The following is a 19,680-nucleotide window of genomic DNA, read 5'->3' as shown; positions in this document are numbered from 1 at the left end:
GTCTGCACTTACTCCAGACTCCTGTTGGTTGCTATAATCTTGAGCACACCGAAGAGGTCTCTGCCAGTGTCTTTCCTGCCCTTGGTTATTAGTGGCGGTGCTGGACTAGTTTTGTGTGTGTGTGTATATATATATATATATATCTGTCTCGTCGGCCACACTGGCAACAGATTAGATTGCCCAGTGTCCACCCATGCTTGGTAGTATTGGCTATTCTCTTTTTTCCATAGGAACATAATTATATTATTAACCCATTATTAATTATTCATTGCCGTCATGGATTTTATCCTTCCAGCACTAAAGGTTACGCTTTTACACTTCATAGGTCTAGTCCACTTCTTCAGTTTGTTCTAACTTGTACTAGGCTATCCCTGCCACCATTATGTTTTATTTTACTTTAGCATTAATATCAATATAATTCATCATCACTGTCTTCTTGTTCGGCAGTCTTCTTCTTGTGTACTTACTACTTACTGTACATCTACTACTCATTCCCAAGTCTCACTCAGGTTAATGACTTGCCTCATTTTCTTTTTTTGCAAATGCAACGGTCTACTACTGCTCCCACCACCCACCATGGCACCTTAGGAAACCAAACCATCACCATGCAGCCATTGCTTCGGCTACACATCAATCACAGGTAAGAAGAGAAGTGTGGGGGGAGGCAATAATGTATATTCTATGGAAATTAATTCACACACCCACATCCTTCCGAGTACATACTACAAAAGGGTTTTAGTTGCAGAATGCATAGATTAAGATGAGAGACTGACAGTAGTAGGACAAGTGAGGGTTTTGCATCTACCTGTGTGTTACACTATTGGCAGATTTCAAAAACTGTCTGTGGCCCTGCAGCAAAAGGAGGAAACAAAAACAAACAAGGTGACCTAAAAGAGTAATCACCCCCCCAGAAAAGATTTGCATCATATCATATGTATTGGAAAGCTATAAATTATTTATTATGGTAAGAAATATAAACTATAAGAAAAACACACAACACCTGACCCACCCATCTCCCTAAACCCAACCAATGTCCAGTAAATTAAATAAATGTCCATGTCCAAGTTATTTGTTTCAAGAGAAAGTAAACCCCAATGTTCCCCAACTAGTCCCAACATCCCACCCACCACAAAAAAGATTAAAAAAGGGGCAAGAGTCAAATAAGACTGAGGTCTGATGTCTAGCGGCGGGGGTGCCGTATTTTCTTTAGGACCTCCTCCATCTGGGCCTCAAGGGCGTGGAGCACATGGCCTCAAAAGTTCCTGTAGGAACAACAAGGGTGTGCAGCAGTAGATGTTGCCAATGGTGATGGGCGGCAGCCAGACCCCCGCGCCGGTGCACAGGGGCTGGCTGGGCCCGGGGCATTGGAGGAAGAAGCTTTTGCCTCCTCCTCCGCCAGGACAACCAGACAGCGATATTCATCCCGGATGGCCTCCAGCTTCCTTTGCCGGACCCTGGCCGCCAACTCCTGCCTATTGGGTTTTGAAGGAGTATCTATATCAAGAAAGGAAAACAAAAAAAATTGTTGTAACCAATACTCTTAGCAAAACATTAACAAACACTAAATTAAATTACAGCAGGCACATAAAAATGATAGTGGCACAGTAGTAGCAGTAGCACTAGCAGCTGTCATATCCTCCTCTCCTCCTCACTTCCCTTCCCTTCCTCTGCCCCTAAGATTTTGATGTGATGATTATACTTTCAGGCACTATGTATGGAGTAGAGTACAAGTATTTTTTCTCTTTCTTGTTTAGCACAATTAATCTTGTAGGCATGCCAGCTCAGTCAGCTTGTACCCTAGACAGACATACTTGTCTCGCAGACTCATGTACTTTACTACTGTCTGCATGTGGGGCAGCTGTACTACACAATTATATATTTCCATTACGGCCATACTCTGGTAAATCAATGGCAAATACTCAGACAATTTCACTTTCACCCTGACTGCACTACAGAAATAAGGCACATGATGATGGTTAATGATCACATGCTTATTAATGATGAGAAACGGCGGCACATCATTTCACTCACGTCACGTGATGATGACACATTGAGTGATTTGTAGGTACTAGTGACCAATTATCATGCATCCGAGAGGCCACCCATGACTGACACAGGGAGGGGACTGGAGCGGAAGTGGGGCTCGGAGTCAGAGGGAGGCGATTGTGGGTAGGGTAAATATTTAGTCATGCACAATATATATGTTGTGCTTGCAAACTACTGAGAGTCAAGGGAGTATTCCATTCTGAAATACAAGTACAACCTCAAACCTTTGAATCAAAAACCGAGCAAAACAACTGCTTTTTCTTCCCAGGGCATTTTTTTTTAATTTACATTCAGTGCATCGCTCTTCTAGCATTATTATTTTATTTCATAATATTCTACACCCTTGGCTTTGCTACTCTGGCACGGTTTAATTTTCTTTTACATTCTCTTCATCCAGTCTGACTCTGTTTTCACCTACTATGATACCAGCCAGGCATCCATCCATCCAAACATGGCTATCATCAATCATCATAAACCGGCTTACGACAACAACATACATTTTAGATATATAACCAACCACAACCCATGCCATGCGTCCCCTTGCTTGCCTTAGAGTTTGACCCCTCAAACCCCCCACGAGGATTCCTTTCAACGAGTTTCACCCACCGGGACAGGCATCCTTTCTGCTTTCTATTTCACCTTTTCCACCTATCCTTCAACTACCCATGCATCCTATTCCTATCATCTTTATCTGCCACCTATGCATCCCGGGGCCCCTTCCTTCACCCACGAATCCTTCTCTGCCAGTCATACATGTCGTCTGACTGTGTCTTCATCATAAAACTGTCTTTGCTGAGTTGAAGATAGAATATGCCATTAGTTACTAAACCCCGCAGCTAATGCTAATGTTTAAGTAAAGGCCAGGGTGTCTTCTTCAACTGTTCAATGTTCTCACTAGCAACAACTTAGCCTCAGCAGAAGTACAGTGTACTACTAGTACTGAGTGTACACCCTTGCAGCAAGTGTATTCATCATTCTCAATAAGCAAGAAATATGACTTACCACCGCCCGCCACTGCTGCTGGCTCACCCCCTGTGGCTGCTGCATCTGCTCCCTCTGGAGTGACATGGTGGCCCTCACCGCTAGCCCCGGAGCTGGTTGTGGGTACACCTGAAAAAAAAAAATCACATTTTTTTTAGATGACATTTACGCCTCCCCTATTTATTTTTTTAATTAGCAAGATTGAAAATACATAGTTAATAATACATATACACCAAACACAGACAGTATGTCCTAACAAAAATGACTAAATAATAGCCGGTTGGGCTTTTTGTTGGTGACAATTTTTGAAAAGCCTCTCAAGAAGAGGACAACTCATACGATTAGACTCAATGGGGCATCTCACTTTTTGAAAAGAATAAAGAGTGGCCAACTGGGCGGACATGAGGTCTCTCTTAGTTGGAATATGGTGCTGTCCTCCTACTCCTCTCAGATACTTCCTTCCAGTCATGGTGCATGGTAACAGTTCTTCAGTGTTCACCATCAAGTGCTGCTACTAAAAAAGTACTTGGCCAGGATTAGAAAAAGTAAAATACACCACTTTGTGGGGTCCTGCTCCTGTGCAACATGAATGACCACCATTACTGATTGAGCATGATGAGACAGTAAAAGAAACTAAAGCCTTCTCATCTCACAATTCACAAACCTGTGGATATACCTTACTTGTCTTGGCCATGCAATCTGCAGTCTGCACAGCACATTAGTGCTACTAGTAGTAGTAAGGAGTCCTTACTAGTACTGGTAGTAGCCTAGGACCAATGGGTTCTCTGGGTCTTACAGTACCACTACTAGGCAATCCACATAAGGGGAGAGAGAAATGAGGGAGGGTCCAGTTTTACCATATAACAAATGCCCTGGGACATCCTTATCACTCAGCCAGTATGCACACGTACGTAGGCCCTGCTGTCTTTTTCTGTAGGCCTTTTGTTAAATTGACCATAGTTCTGAACCCATTTTACTGAACAGCAGGCTCTAGGCCTGTCTGACTAAAGATCCCAGCCAGCTTCTCTCTGTGACGTATACTACTACAGGCTGGGTAGCCCCCACCATTTCCGTGTGCGCAAAGTTCACTTTCGCAAAGTTCACTGTCTCTCTCTCTCTCTCTCTAGCGTGTCGAAATACAGCCCACCACATCCTGGGTACGTCTGTCTATGAGAACAGGGAAGTTCCTACCACATATATATACCTTATTCCTTTACATTACATTTTTTCCGCTTCCCCTATGCAACTTAAGACGATCGCTTGGCAGGGGAACATAACCTTTCACCTAGTCTATGTTCCACATTTAGTAGGATAAGTACGACACTTCTGATAAATGTGCGACCCGTGGGCGTAATTGACGTAGGTGGGACTGACGTTGCAGTAGGCACTTTTGCTTCAGATCCCAGCATTAAAAGGTATAAAAGGAAAGCCCATGGGGTTCTTGTCGGACTACCTCCCTGTCTGTCTGTAGGTGACAGACTGTGAGGATTTTCCCCAAGAGCTCTTGATATCATTAAGATACATTTATTTTTCATTTACTTGTTATGTGTATATATATATATATATATATATAATCATATTTGCTGCATTATTTTTAAACTGATGCTCTCTTATTTTTAGGATTCAATATTTACATTGCAATTGTAAGGCTGTTTTCTCTTATGTTCAAATGTGTGTATTTTCAGCATTTTAAACCAAATGTGTTTTGCATTCTGAGAACATTTCCCTTGACCTAAATTATCTTTTTCATATTGCATCTACAAATGGTTTTGATCTGCACACCTTATGTAGCATTTTCTAAGTGTCTTTCTTCTAACTATTTAAAAGCCTTCTGAGTCCTATTGAAAGTCATATAAAAGTGCCTTCTGATAAGTGTGGCTCTCTGTGAATGCAAGGTCACTTTATTTTGTATTGTAATGCCTTTTTCTTGAAGCTGTGCCTTCTAAATACATTTGTTAAACCTGTTGGCTTAGTTTCCATTACTCACACATTTGTTTCCTTCAATTTAGTATGAGCGTTCCTGTGCACCCCACCTCAAGTTAAGTTGCCCCTAGAACGCTCCCCCGAACAGAAAGCTCAGTGAAACCCAGAAGAAAGCAAGCTACAGACAGACTGTCTAATACGGGCAGAGCAGAGGTTTGTCAGATGCAGTTTGATTTGATGAACAAATAAAAACAGACACTAGAAGAAACAATGTTAGAAGTAGTACTTAGTAACAGTGGAGCAATAAACAAGAATTTAGATGCAGATAGATTGAAGAGGATTTGGGAATAGTTAAAATTAGGAAATGGAAATAAGAGAGTGGTAAAAGTTAGGGAAATATTAATATATATTACAATACCAGGAGGACTTACTGGGGTCAGCAGCAGAGCCATCTACGGCTGCACCTGAGGCTGCTTCCTGCTCTTCCTGGGAGGACCCTCCAGCTCCCGCCGTACTGGCAGCTGCCCCAGTCTTCTTCTTGCCCCTGGATGCTGATCATGTAACGAGACAAAAAATTATTTGTGTTAAATATAATTGCCCTAAAAATATTTTTAGACAGGAAACGGCAATTGCAATAAGATTGACCTATGCTAAATCAATCAGATCAACTTATTCGACTAGTAGTAGTCGACTATCGCAGTCGAGTACCATACGATCACTATTATTCCACAGTTCAATTCCGATTCCTGAATCCTAAACATGCCTAGCCCGCCTGCTCCTGACTTTGGAATGAATCGCAAAAAAATGTATTTGCATTTTGCTTCTAAGTTCAGATCTCATTCCCAATCATCTCTCAGACAGCCTCAGTCTCAACTCCAACAACCCCCTTTGATGGGCCAATTACTAAGTCTGCATTTATTCTTCTTAATGCATAGATGAACGCATGCATAATTGCAGCATAAACCAAATTAGTTGGTTCAGTTGCTATTATTCACTCACTATAACTACAAAAAGTTCTACTAGGAGTAGGACTGAAGTCATGTGAGAGCATGATGACGCCTCACTCACGAGTCACGAAGCAGGCCGCTCAATTACCAAACAATACTAACTAACTACTACCACTATCTCAGTGACAGGAGGAGACAGGCAGCCTGACAGGACAGAGCAAAGGACTGGAGTCTTTCCTATGTGGATTAAATACCTACCTAACAAATTCTCTACCCTCTCTGACATAACCAGCCCAAGTTTCAAACAAGTACGACGATTAGTTAGTAGCGCCGAGCAACTGTCTTCAAGTAGCAATGCCATAATATAAAATGTTTGAACATAGGTTACCTTTCCCTGCATTTAAGCACTGCAGCAGCAGCATGTTAGGTTTTTGCGAAAAAAATAATATTCGCAATCGCAATAAATAAAAGTCAGAACAGAAGAACACGAAATAGTAATATAAATAAATAGCTACTCATCAAGCCCCGGGACTCCAACACCTAGCAGGTCCAGCAGGTCTTGCTCCCGGTCTAGAATATCTGACCACTGGTGCATCAATTGGTTATGTGTACGCCAGACCCCAGAGCAGCGAAACACTGCCCGACGCACCCTTGCCAACTGCCGGTGATGCTCCCGGAGCCTGTACCCAGACCCAGGCCTGCCGCCTGCTGACAGGGTTAAGGGGAGGAGGCGCTGGATGAATAAACACAGTGCGGCCACCTCTGCCTCACTAAGTAAGGCCCGTGCCTGCAGCCCATGTGGGCACCACTTTCCGCAAGGAAGGCAGTCGCGGCTCTCACTCCAAGCCCTACCAGTCTTCTTCCACCGGCCCTTTGCCATGGTTCTGGGTAGGCGGGGGCAGAAAAGAAAAGGTAGAAACTAAGAAAGTAAGTAAAAGAAATTAGTAAAGCAAGTAATAGAAAAAGAGTGAAAAAAACGAAAAAGTTAAACGGAAATTATACAATCAGGAATAGAGAGGGTTAGATCATAAATAAAAAAAAGAGCAAAAAAGTTTCGAGAAGCAAAGGATTGAAAAGATATGGGGAGGATAAAAAACAGGCCCAGAACCATAGCAAAAAGTGAAAAAGAAGATGGCCGCGCCCATTGACGACCGCGTAGTGAAGTTCAGGCGATATTTCCCCCCCAAGCACGCAAGAAGCGTCCCCGATCATGTAATACGCGTTCCCAAATGGGCAAAAAAAATAGCGAACGGGCCGGATTCAAGCAACTCCGCGCACTCATGGAAATTCACGTAGCTCACGGAGGTTTTCTGCAGCTTCGCAGTATTCTGCGAAGCGCGACTATGCGGACTTCAAATTTCAATTTGATCATGCCTCATGTTAAATAACCACTTTTTAAAGCCTCACAGTGCCCAAATTTTTACAGACTATACATCCTACTCAGAAGATTCTATTTTGACTGATTTCGGGCAGGAAAATGACTCTAAACACTTATCTAAGTGCAAAAAGTGATAATTGTCATTTACAGTCAAAAGATGAAACATTAAAAAATCACCATTACTGACCATCTGGAGAAAGTTCGACAGGTCCGGGGTCATCGTTTTTCATCAAGAACTTGATTTTTGGACTGCACAAAAAATGATTCAAAATGTCAATTGGATTATGCCATATGTTGAATTACCACTTCTTAAAGCCTCACAGTGCCAAAAATTGTCATTTTTACAGACTATACATCCTACTCAGAAGATTCCATTTTGACAGATTTCGGACAGGAAACTGACTCTAAACACAATTATTTTAATTGCAAAAGTGATAAATCACATTCATCAGTCATTTACAGTCAAAATATGAAACATTCAAAAATCACCATTACTGACCATGTGGCGAAAGTAAGACAAGTCCGGGGTGCTTTGTTTTTCCTCAGAAAATTGTTTTTTTAGACTGTACAAAAAATGATTGAAAATGTCAATTGGATCATGTCTCATGTTGAAAAACCATATTTATAGCCTTACAGTGACCAAAATTGCCATTTTTACAGACTTTTCCTTTTACTCAGAAGCTTATATTGTGACCAATTTTGGGCAGGAAAATGCCTCTAAACACTTATTTTAGTTCAAAAAGTGATAATTCACATGCAATAGTCATTTACAGTCAAATGATTAAACATTAAAATATCACCATTTCTGACCATCTGGAGAATGTTCGACAGGTCCGGGGTCATCGTTTTTTCATCAGAAACAGCATTTTATGGACTGTGGAAAAAATGATTAAAAAAGTCAATTGGATTGTGCCTCATGTTGAATAACCACTTTTTAAAGCCTCACAGTGACCAAAATTGCTATTTTTACAGACTTTTCCTCCTACTCAGACAATTGTATGTCGACCAGGAAAATGACTCTAAACATACTTATTTTAGTTCCAAAAGTGATAATTCACATGCAATAGTCATTTACATTCAAAAGATTAAACATTAAAATATTACCATTTCTGACCATCTGGAAAAAGTTTGACGGGTCAGAAAATTGATTTATTGGTCTGTGAAAAAAAGGATTCAAATTTTCAATTTTCTTGTGCCTCATGTTGAATCACCACTTTTTAAAGCCTCACAGTGAGCAAAATTGCCATTTTACAGACTTTTCCTTCTACTCAGATGCTTCTATTTCGACCAATTTCGGGAAGGAAAATGACTAAACACACGTATTTTAGGTCTAAAAGTGTTAATTCACATGCAATAGTCATTTACAGTCAAAAGATTAAACATAAAAAAATTATAATTTCTGACCATCTGGTGAAAGTTCGACAGGTCCGGGGTCATCGTTTTTTCATCAGAAAATTGATTTTGAGGACTGTAGAAAAGAAATTATTTAAATTGTCAATTGGATTGTGCCTCATGTTGAATAATCATTTTTTAAAGCCTCACAGTGACCAGAATTGCCATTTTTACAGACTTTTCCTCATACTCAGAAGCTTCTATTTCGACTAATTTCGGGCAGGAAAATGACTCCAAACGCACATATTTTAGTTCCAAATGTGTGAATTCACATGCAATAGACATTTACAGTCAAAATATTAAACATTAAAATATCACCATTTCTGACCATTTGGAGAAAGTTCGATATGTCGGGGGTCATCGTTTTTTATCAAAAAATAGATTTTTTGGACTATGGAAAAAATGAATTAAATTGTCAATTGGATTGTGTCTCTTGTTGAATAACCACTTTTTAAAGCCTCACAGTGATCAAAATTGCCATTTTTGAAGACTTTTCCTCCTACTTCGACCAATTTCGGGCAGGAAAATGAGTCTAAACATACCTATTTTAGTTCCAAAAGTGTGAATTCAAATGCAATAGTCATTTACAGTCAAAAGATTAAACATAAAAAAATGACTATTTCTGACCATCTGGAGAAAGTTTGACAGGTCCAGGGTCATCATTCTTTTTTATCAGAAAATTTATTTTTTCGACTAAACAAAAAATGATTCAAAATGTCAATTGAATTGTGACTCATGTTGAATAACCACCTTTTAAAGCCTCACAGTGACCAAAATTGCAATTTTTACAGACTTTTCCTCCTACTCAGAAGCTTCTATTTCGACCGATTTCGGGCAGGAAAATGACTCTAAACACACTTATTTTATTTTAAAAGTGATAATTCACATGCAATAGTCATTTACAGTAAAACGATTAAACATTAAAAAATTAAGATTACTGACCATCTGGAGAAAGTTCGACATGTCCGGGTTCATTGTTTTTCATCAGAAAATTTATTTTTTCTACTGCAGAAAAAATGATTCAAAATGTCAATTGGATTGTGCCTCATGTTGAATAACCATTTTTTAAAGCCTCACAGTGACCAAAATTGCCATTTTTACAGACTTGTCCTCCTGCTCAGAAGCTTCTATTTCGACCAATTTCGGGAAGTAAAATGACTCTAAACACGCTTACTTTAGTTCCAAAAGTGATAATTGATGAGCTATAGTCATTTACTGTCAAAAGATTAAACATTAATAAATTACCATTTCTGACCATCTGTAGAAATTGACAGGTCCGGAGTCTTCGTTTTTCATCAGAAAATTTATTTTTTGGACTGTAGACCAAATGATTCAAAATGTCAATTGCATTGTGCCTCATGTTGAATAACCACTTTTTAAACCCTCACAGTGACCAAAATTGCCATTTTTGAAAACTTTTCCTCCTACTTCGACCAATTTCGGGCAGGAAAATGATTCTAAACACACTTCTTTTAGTTCCAAAAGTGATAGATCACATGTAATAGCTATTTACAGTCAAAAGATTAAACATTAAAAAATTAAAAATTCTGACCATCTGGAGAAAGTTCGACAGCTCCAAGGTCAACGTTTTTCATCACAAAATAATTTTTTGGACTGTGGAAAAAATGATTCGAAATGTCAATTGGATTGTGCCTCATGCTGAATAACCACTTTTTAAAGCCTCACAGTGACCAAATTGCTATTTTTACAGACTTTTCCTCCAACTCAGAAGCTTCTATTTCTACCAATTTCGGGCAACAACATGACTCTAAACACACTTATTTTAGTTCCAATAGTGACAATTCAGATGCAATAGTCATTTACAGTCAAAAGATTAAACATTAAAAAAATTACCATCTGCAGAAAGTTCGACAGGTCCGGGGTCATCGGTCTCTTCAGAAAAATAGATTTTTTGGACTGTAGAAAAAATTATTCAAAATGTCAAAGGGATTTTTGCCTCATGTTGAATAACCACCTTTTACAGCCTCACAGTGACCAAAATTGCCATTTTTATGGACTTTCCCTACTACTCAGAAGCTTCTATTTCGACCAATTTCGGGCAGGGTAATGACCCTAAACACACTTATTTTAGTTCCAATAGTGATGATTCACATGCAATAGTCATTTAGTCAAAAGATTAAACATTAAAAAATGACCATTTCGGAACATGTGTAGAAAGTGCGATAGGTTGGGGGTCACCATTTTTCATAAGAAAATAGATTTTTTGAACTGTAGAAAAAATTATTCAAATTGTCAATTGGATTGTGCCTGATGTTGAATACCCACTTTTTAAAGCCTCACAGTGACCAAAATTGCAATTTTTATAGACTTTTCCTCCTACTCAGAAACTTCTATTTCGACCAATTTTGGGCAGGAAAATGAATCTAAACACACTTATTTTAGGTCCAATAGTGATAATTCACATGTGCGAGAAGTTGGACTGGCATATGCTGGTCACTAGTTATAGTGGCCACCTTGCACCAGTCCAATTGGACTCTTATGGTAGATAGGTTTAAGACAACCTTTTAAAGAAAGCTATCCTAGTGGTAGCTGTGGAGAGCAGCCTTCAGGCTAAGTCTCTGAGGAATGTAAAGCAGCTTGTTTTACCTTATAATCTCTTGAATTACCAAATGAAAGGACACCACACAGGTATATATATCAAATATATATGTATTTATTTCTAGACACACTCAACTAATCTCTTTATGAGATTAGAAGTCAGGAACACATTCAAATATCAATGTTTCACAATAAGTTAAGCACAAATATGGCTGGGGCCCTAGGGGCGTACCAGACCATATACTAAAAAAGAGGTTTAGGAAAGTCGACTTGCAGAGGGACAAGGCCTAGGGCCTGTAGAATCGCTGGGGCTTCACTAATCCACCCAAGGCAGGTAAGTAAAAGACCCACGGGAGACGCGTGCAGTGTGAGAACACAGCCGCGGGTTCCCTATTGATTTCAATGGAGCAAGTCGCGGTTGGATTTTTAAAGTTTTAGGGTACTTCGAGGAAGTCTACAAGCAAGCCACTTACAAGGTAATTAATTCGAGGGCCAACACACTCGAGGGCCAACACACACTAGGGCACCGGAGTGCACGAGTTACCTCACCCAGGGAAGCCGGGTGCATAGGTGTCTTTTGGTGTCGGGTCACGTCGCTGTTTTCTATGGAAGCCAAAGAAGATTTGCTGCTTACGAAGACTGAAGAAGCGTCCGGTGGAATCCAAGGCTGGATTCAGGATGACAATGACCTAAAAGCAGAAGGGACAGTGTTCACAGTCACTTGCCAGTGACCCGGGGCCAGGAAGATGGATGCCAACGGAAGTTGGGTGATTTCAGGTGATCAAGGGTGTTTTGACTCTTCACTCACGAGGACCAGGAGGCATCGACGATGACCAGCAGCTGGATTCGGAGTGTCCCACAACGTCTGCAGCTTACTGAGGTGACGGAAACCAGATTGGAGCCAACAAGCCTTGGCAACAGCAAGTCTCATGGAAAGTGAATAAAGTCAATGGTGCAGACCAGCAAGGTCTGAGGGACTCACCCAGCGGGGGCAGGCCTGGAGCAACCAGGGGAGCCCTTTGGTTCGATCAGAGAGTCTTCAGGGGACCCACAAGCAAACAGGCAAGGGATCGCAAAGACGCCTCATGAGGAAATGCTTTACAGGAGCCCACGGTCACTCGGGATGGGGTAGGCCTCTGATTTTCGGTGCACAACCTGCTGGAGGCTTGGGCCACAAATGGTCCAATGCAGAAGTTCGTAGAACGTCATGAAGGGGTTGCACTTGACAATAGTGCACGGTACCTGGGTATTGCTGTTCCTCGTCACTCATGGGTTCCACTCGCCTCAGCTCTGCTGGGGACTCACAATGGCCGTCAATAAGTCAGAAAATCCACTTCCGGGTCTGCAGGGAGTTCGGACTCCAACGGGAGCAGGAACATTTGCGACCATTCATTCAAAGTTATGGTGTTTATAGCCAGACACCAGTGTTAACATCAGAAAAAAAGTGGGGGCAACAAAACTGCAGATCCTACTCTCCTACAACATGCAATAGTCATTTGCAGTCATAAACAATAAAAAATGACCATTTCTGATCATCTGCAGAAGGTTCCACAGGTCCGGGGTCATCGTTTTTCATCAAAAAATGCATTTTTTGGACTGTAGTAAAAATGATTCAAAATCTCAATTGGATTGGGCCTCATGTTGAATAACCACTTTTTAAAGCCTAACAATGACCAAAATTGCTATATTTACAGACTTTTCCTCATACTCAGAAGCTTCAATTTTGACCAATTTTGGACAGTAAAATGGCCCTAAACACACTTATTTTAGTTCCAATAGTGATAATTCACATGCAATAGTCATGTACAGTCAAAAGATTAAACATTAAAAAAATGACCATTTCTGACCATCTGCAGAAAGTTCGACAGGTCCGGGGTCATTATTGTTTCATCAGAAAATTCATTTTTTGGACTGTAGAAAACAAATTATTCAAATGGTCAATTGGATTGTGCCTCATGTTGAATAACCACTTTTTAAAGCCTCAGAGTGACCAAAATTGCCATGTTTACAGACTTTTCCTCCTACTTACAAGCTTCTTTTACAACCAATATCAGGCAGGAAAATGACTCTAAACACACTTATTTTAGTTCTAATAGTGATAATTCACATGCAATAGTGATTTACCCTCAAAAGATTAAACATTAAAAAAATTACCATTTCTGACCATCTGCAGAAAGTTTGACAGGTCTGAGGTCATCGTTTTTCATCAGAAAATTGTTTTTTTTGGACTGTAGAAAAAAGGATTCAAATTGTCAATTGGATTGTGCCTCATGTTGAATAACCACTTTTTAAGGCCTCACAGTGACCAAAATTGCAATTTTTACAGACTTTTCCTCCTACTCAGAAGCTTCTTTTTTGACCAATTTTGGGCAGGAAAATGAATCTAAACACACTTATTTTAGTTCCAATAGTGACAATTCACATGCAGTAGTCATTTTCAGTCAAAAGATTAAACAATAAGAAATGACCATTTGTGACCATCTGCAGAAAGTCCGACAGGTCCGGGGTCATCGTTTTCATCAAAAAATAGATTTTTTTAACAGTAGAAAAAATCATTCAAAATGTCAATTCGATTGTGCCTCATGTTGAATACCTCTTTTTAAATCCTCACAGTGACCAAAATTGCCATTTTTACGGACATTCCGGGATACTCAGAAGCTTCTATTTCTTCCAATTTCAGGCAGGAAAATGACTCTAAACACACATATTTTAGTTTCAAAAGTGATAATTCACATGCAATAGTCATTTACAGTTAAAAGATTAAAAATTTCAGTATTAAAATTTCTGATCATCTGCAGAAAGTTTGACAGGTCCGAGGTCATCGTTTTTCATCCAAAAATACATTTTTAGGACTGTAGAAAAGAAATTATTCAAATTGTCAATTGGATTGTGCCTCATGTTGAATAATCATTTTTAAAGCCTCACAGTGACCAGAATTGCAATTTTTACAGACTTTTCCTCATACTCAGAAGCTTCTATTTCGACTAATTTCGGGCAGGAAAATGACTCCAAACGCACATATTTTAGTTCCAAATGTGTGATTTCACATGCAATAGACATTTACAGTCAAAATATTAAACATTAAAATATCACCATTTCTGACCATTTGGAGAAAGTTCGATATGTCGGGGGTCATCGTTTTTCATCAAAAAAGAGATTTTTTGGACTATGGAAAAAATGAATTAAATTGTCAATTGGATTGTGCCTCTTGTTGAATAACCACTTTTTAAAGCCTCACAGTGACCAAAATTGCCATTTTTGAAGACTTTTCCTCCTACTTCGACCAATTTCGGGAAGGAAAATGAGTCTAAACACACCTATTTTAGTTCCAAATGACTGAATTCACATGCAATAGACATTTACAGTCAAAAGATTAAACATAAAAAAATGACTATTTCTGACCATCTGGAGAAAGTCTGACAGGTCCAGGGTCATCATTCTTTTTTATCAGAAAATTGATTTTTCCGACTAAACAAAAAATGATTCAAAATGTCAATAGGATTGTGCCTCATGTTGAATAACCACCTTTTAAAGCCTCACAGTGACCAAAATTGCAATTTTTACAGACTTTTCCTCCTACTCAGAAGCTTCTATTTCGACCAATTTCGGGCAGGAAAATGACTCTAAACACACTTATTTTATTTTAAAAGTGATAATTCACATGCAATAGTCATTTACAGTAAAAAGATTAAACATTAAAAAAATTAAGATTACTGACCATCTGGAGAAAGTTCGACATGTCCGGGTTCATTGTTTTTCATCAGAAAATTGTTTTTTTTGGACTGTAGAAAAAAGGATTCAAATTGTCAATTGGATTGTGCCTCATGTTGAATAACCACTTTTTAAGGCCTCACAGCGACCAAAATTGCCAGACTTTTCCTCCTACTCAATAGCTTCTTTTTTGACCAATTTTGGGCAGGAAAATGAATCTAAACAGACTTATTTTAGTTCCAATAGTGATAATTCACATGCAGTAGTCATTTTCAGTCAAAACAATAAAAAATGACCATTTGTGACCATCTGCAGAAAGTCCGACAGGTCCGGGGTCATCGTTTTCATCAAAAAATAGATGTTTTTAACTGTAGAAAAAATCATTCAAAATGTCAATTGGATTGTGCCTCATGTTGAATACCTCTTTTTAAATCCTCACAGTGACCAAAATTGCTATTTTTACGGACATTCCGGGATACTCAGAAGCTTCTATTTCTTCCAATTTCAGGCAGGAAAATGACTCTAAACACACATATTTTAGTTCCAAAAGTGATAATTCACATGCAATAGTCATTTACAGTTAAAAGATTAAAAATGTCAATATTAAAATTTCTGATCATCTGCAGAAAGTTTGACAGGTCCGAGGCCATCGGTTTTCATCAAAAAATACATTTTTAGGACTGTAGAAAATAAATTATTCAAATTGTCAATTGGATTGTGCCTCATGTTGAATAATCATTTTTTAAAGCCTCACAGTGACCAAAATTGCCATTTTTGAAGAATTTTCCTCCTACTTCGACCAATTTCGGGCAGGAAAATGAGTCTAAACACACCTATTTTAGTTCCAAAAGTGTGAATTCAAATGCAATAGTCATTTACAGTCAAAAGATTAAACATAAAAAAAAATGATTCAAAATGTCAATTGGGTTGTGCCTCATGTTGAATAACCATTTTTTAAAGCCTCACAGTGACCAAAATTGCCATTTTTACAGACTTGTCCTCCTGCTCAGAAACTTCTATTTCGACCAATTTCGGGAAGTAAAATGACTCTAAACACGCTTACTTTAGTTCCAAACGTGATAATTGGCGAGCTATAGTCATTTACTGTCAAAAGATTAAACATTAATAAATTACCATTTCTGACCATCTGTAGAAATTGACAGGTCTTCGTTTTTCATCAGAAAATTGATTTTTTGGACTGTAGACCAAATGATTCAAAATGTCAATTGCATTGTGCCTCATATTGAATAACCACTTTTTAAACCCTCACAGTGACCAAAATTGCCATTTTTGAAGACTATTCCTCCTACTTCGACCAATTTCGGGCAGGAAAATGATTCTAAACACACTTCTTTTAGTTCCAAAAGTGATAGATCACATGCAATAGCTATTTACAGTCAAAAGATTAAACATTACAAAATTAAAAATTCTGACCATCTGGAAAAAGTTCGACAGGTCCAAGGTCAACGTTTTTCTTCACAAAATTGATTTCATAAAATAAAATGGTTCAAAAGGTCAATTGGATGGTGCCTCATGTTGAATAAACACTTTTTAAAGCCTCAGTGACCAAAATTGCCATTTTTACAGACTTTTCCTCTACTCAGATTATTCTATTTCAACAAATTTCAGTCAGAAAAATGACTCTAAACACACTTATTTTAGTTCCAAATGTGACAATTTACATGCAATGGTCATTTACAGTCAAAAGATAAAAAATTTAAATATTACCATTTCTGACCATCTGGAGAAAGTTCGACAGGTCCGGGGTCATCGATTTTCATCAGAAAATTGATTTTTGAACTGTAGAAAAAAGGATTCAAAATGTCAATTGGATTGTGCCTCATATTGAATAACCAGTTTTTAAAGCCTCACAGTGCCAAAAATTGTCATTTTTACAGACTATACATCCTACTCAGAAGATTCCATTTTGACAGATTTCGAACAGGAAACTGACTCTAAACACAATTATTTTAATTGCAAAAGTGATAAATCACATTCATCAGTCATTTACAGTCAAAATATGAAACATTCAAAAATCACCATTACTGACCATGTGGCGAAAGTAAGACAAGTCCGGGGTGCTTTGTTTTTCCTCAGAAAATTGATTTTTTAGACTGTACAAAAAATGATTGAAAATGTCAATTGGATCATGTCTCATGTTGAAAAACCACTATTTATAGCCTCACAGTGACCAAAATTGCCATTTTTACAGACTTTTCCTTCTACTCAGAAGCTTGTATTTTGACCAATTTCGGGCAGGAAAATGCCTCTAAACACTTATTTTAGTTCAAAAAGTGATAATTCACATGCAATAGTCATTTACAGTCAAATGATTAAACATTAAAATATTACCATTTCTGACCATCTGGAAAATGTTCGACAGGTCTGGGGTCATCGTTTTTTCATCAGAAAATTGATTTTTTTGACTGTGGAAAAAATCATTAAAAAAGTCAATTGGATTGTGCCTCATGTTGAATAATCACTTTTTGAAGCCTCACAGTGACCAAAATTGCCATTTTTACAGACTTTTCCTCCTACTCAGACGATTGTATTTCGACCAGGAAAATGACTAAACATACTTATTTTAGTTCCAAAAGTGATAATTCACATGCAATAGTCATTTACATTCAAAAGATTAAACATTAAAACATTACCATTTCTGACCATCTGGAAAAAGTTTGACGGGTCAGAAAATTGATTTATTGGACTGTGAAAAAAAGGATTCAAATTTTCAATTTTCTTGTGCCTCATGTTGAATAACCACTTTTTAAAGCCTCACAGTGACCAAAATTGCCATTTTAACGACTTTTCCTCCTACTAAGAAGCTTCCATTTCGACTTATTTCTGGAAGGTCAATGACTCTAAACACACTTATTTTAGTTCCAAAAGTGATAATTAACATGCAATAGTCATTTAAAGTCAAAAGATTAAACATTAAAATATGACCATGTCTGACCATCTGGAGAAAGTTCGACAGGTCAGGGGTCATCGTTTTTTTTATCAGAAAAATGATATTTTGGACTGTGGAAAAAAAAAATTCAAAATGTCAATTGGATTGTGCCTCATGTTGATTAACCACTTTCTACAAACTTTTCCTCCTACTCAGAAGATCTATCTCAACATATTTTGGTCAGGAAAATGACTCGAAACACACTTATTTTAGTTCCAAAAGTGATCTTTCATATGCAATAGTCATTTACAGTCAAAAGATTTAGCAATAAAATGACCATTTCTGACCATCTGGAGAAACTTCAAGAGGTTCTAGGTCATCATTGTTTCATCAGAAAATTGATTTTTTGGACTGTGGAAAAAATTATTCAAAATGTCAATTGGGATTGTGCCTCTGGTTGAATACCACTTTTTAAAGCCTCGCAGTGACCGAAATTGCCATTTTTATAGACTTTTCCTCCTACTCAGAATGTTCTATTTCGACCAATTTCGTACAGGAAAATGATTCTAAACACATGTATTTTAGGTCAAAAAGTGTTAATTCACATTTAATAGTCATTTACAGTCAAAAGATTAAACATAAAAAAAATGATAATTTCTGACCATCTGGTGAAAGTTCCGGGGTCATCGTTTTCATCAGAAAATTATTTTTTGGACTGTGGAAAAAATGATTCAAAATGTCAATTGGATTGTGCCTCATGCTGAATAACCACTTTTTAAAGCCTCACAGTGACCAAATTGCTATTTTTACAGACTTTTCCTCCAACTCAGAAGCTTCTATTTCTACCAATTTCGGGCAGGGTAATGACCCTAAACACACTTATTTTAGTTCCAATAGTGACAATTCAGATGCAATAGTCATTTACAGTCAAAAGATTAAACATTAAAAAATTACCATCTGCAGAAAGTTCGACAGGTCCGGGGTCATCGGTCTCTTCAGAAAAATAGATTTTTTGGACTGTAGAAAAAATTATTCAAAATGTCAAAGGGATTTTGCCTCATGTTGAATAACCACTTTTTACAGCCTCACAGTGACCAAAATTGCCATTTTTATGGACTTTCCCTACTACTCAGAAGCTTCTATTTCGACCAATTTCGGGCAGGGTAATGACCCTAAACACACTTATTTTAGTTCCAATAGTGATGATTCACATGCAATAGTCATTTACAGTCAAAAGATTAAACATAAAAAAATGACCATTTCGGAACATGTGTAGAAAGTGCGATAGGTTGGGGGTCATAATTTTATCAGAAAATAGATTGTTTGAACTGTAGAAAAAATTATTCAAATTGTCAATTGGATTGTGCCTGATGTTGAATACCCACTTTTTAAAGCCTCACAGTGACCAAAATTGCCATTTTTATAGACTTTTCCTCCTACTCAGAAACTTCTATTTCGACCAATTTTGGGCAGGAAAATGAATCTAAACACACTTATTTTAGGTCCAATAGTGATAATTCACATATGCGAGAAGTTGGACTGGCATATGCTGGTCACTAGTTATAGTGGCCACCTTGCACCAGTCCAATTGGACTCTTATGGTAGATAGGTTTAAGACAACCTTTTAAAGAAAGCTATCTTAGTGGTAGCTGTGGAGAGCAGCCTTCAGGCTAAGTCTCTGAGGAATGTAAAGCAGCTTGTTTTACCTTATAATCTCTTGAATTACCAAATGAAAGGACACCACACAGGTATATATATGAAATATATATGTATTTATTTCTAGACACACTCAACTAATCTCTTTATGAGATTAGAAGTCAGGAACACATTCAAATATCAATGTTTCACAATAA

At 38.1% G+C, this 19,680-nt stretch overlaps 2 protein-coding genes across 2 annotated transcripts in view; both read right to left on the bottom strand.

Moving 5' to 3' along the window:
• Window positions 1–928: 928 nt before the first annotated feature.
• On the bottom strand, window positions 929–18,844 carry LOC146861505 (uncharacterized). The gene is made up of 13 exons (XM_085646446.1): window positions 18,782–18,844; window positions 18,490–18,542; window positions 17,290–17,363; window positions 16,666–16,737; window positions 14,945–15,008; window positions 13,381–13,454; window positions 9,610–10,584; window positions 8,680–8,743; window positions 8,086–8,149; window positions 7,463–7,524; window positions 5,382–5,501; window positions 3,049–3,156; window positions 929–1,494 (listed from the first exon to the last, which is right to left on the bottom strand). Exons 10-13 carry the CDS (start codon window positions 7,503–7,505, stop codon window positions 1,253–1,255), a joined length of 513 nt encoding a protein of 170 aa, XP_085502572.1. The 5' UTR covers window positions 7,506–7,524; window positions 8,086–8,149; window positions 8,680–8,743; window positions 9,610–10,584; window positions 13,381–13,454; window positions 14,945–15,008; window positions 16,666–16,737; window positions 17,290–17,363; window positions 18,490–18,542; window positions 18,782–18,844; the 3' UTR covers window positions 929–1,252.
• LOC146861504 (uncharacterized) overlaps window positions 11,857–19,680 on the bottom strand; it is a 105,081-nt gene continuing 97,257 nt past the window's right edge. Inside the window, exon 8 of the mRNA XM_085646247.1 lies at window positions 11,857–11,915. Coding sequence (XP_085502373.1) covers window positions 11,857–11,915 — 59 coding nt within the window. The remainder of the gene's footprint in view (window positions 11,916–19,680) is intronic.

Source organism: Triturus cristatus, chromosome 3_1 (genome assembly GCF_964204655.1).
Source record: "Triturus cristatus chromosome 3_1, aTriCri1.1, whole genome shotgun sequence".
NCBI lineage: Eukaryota > Metazoa > Chordata > Amphibia > Caudata > Salamandridae > Triturus > Triturus cristatus.
The sequence above is the reverse complement of the archived record's forward strand: the minus strand, read 5'-3'. Positions and strand labels throughout refer to the sequence as shown.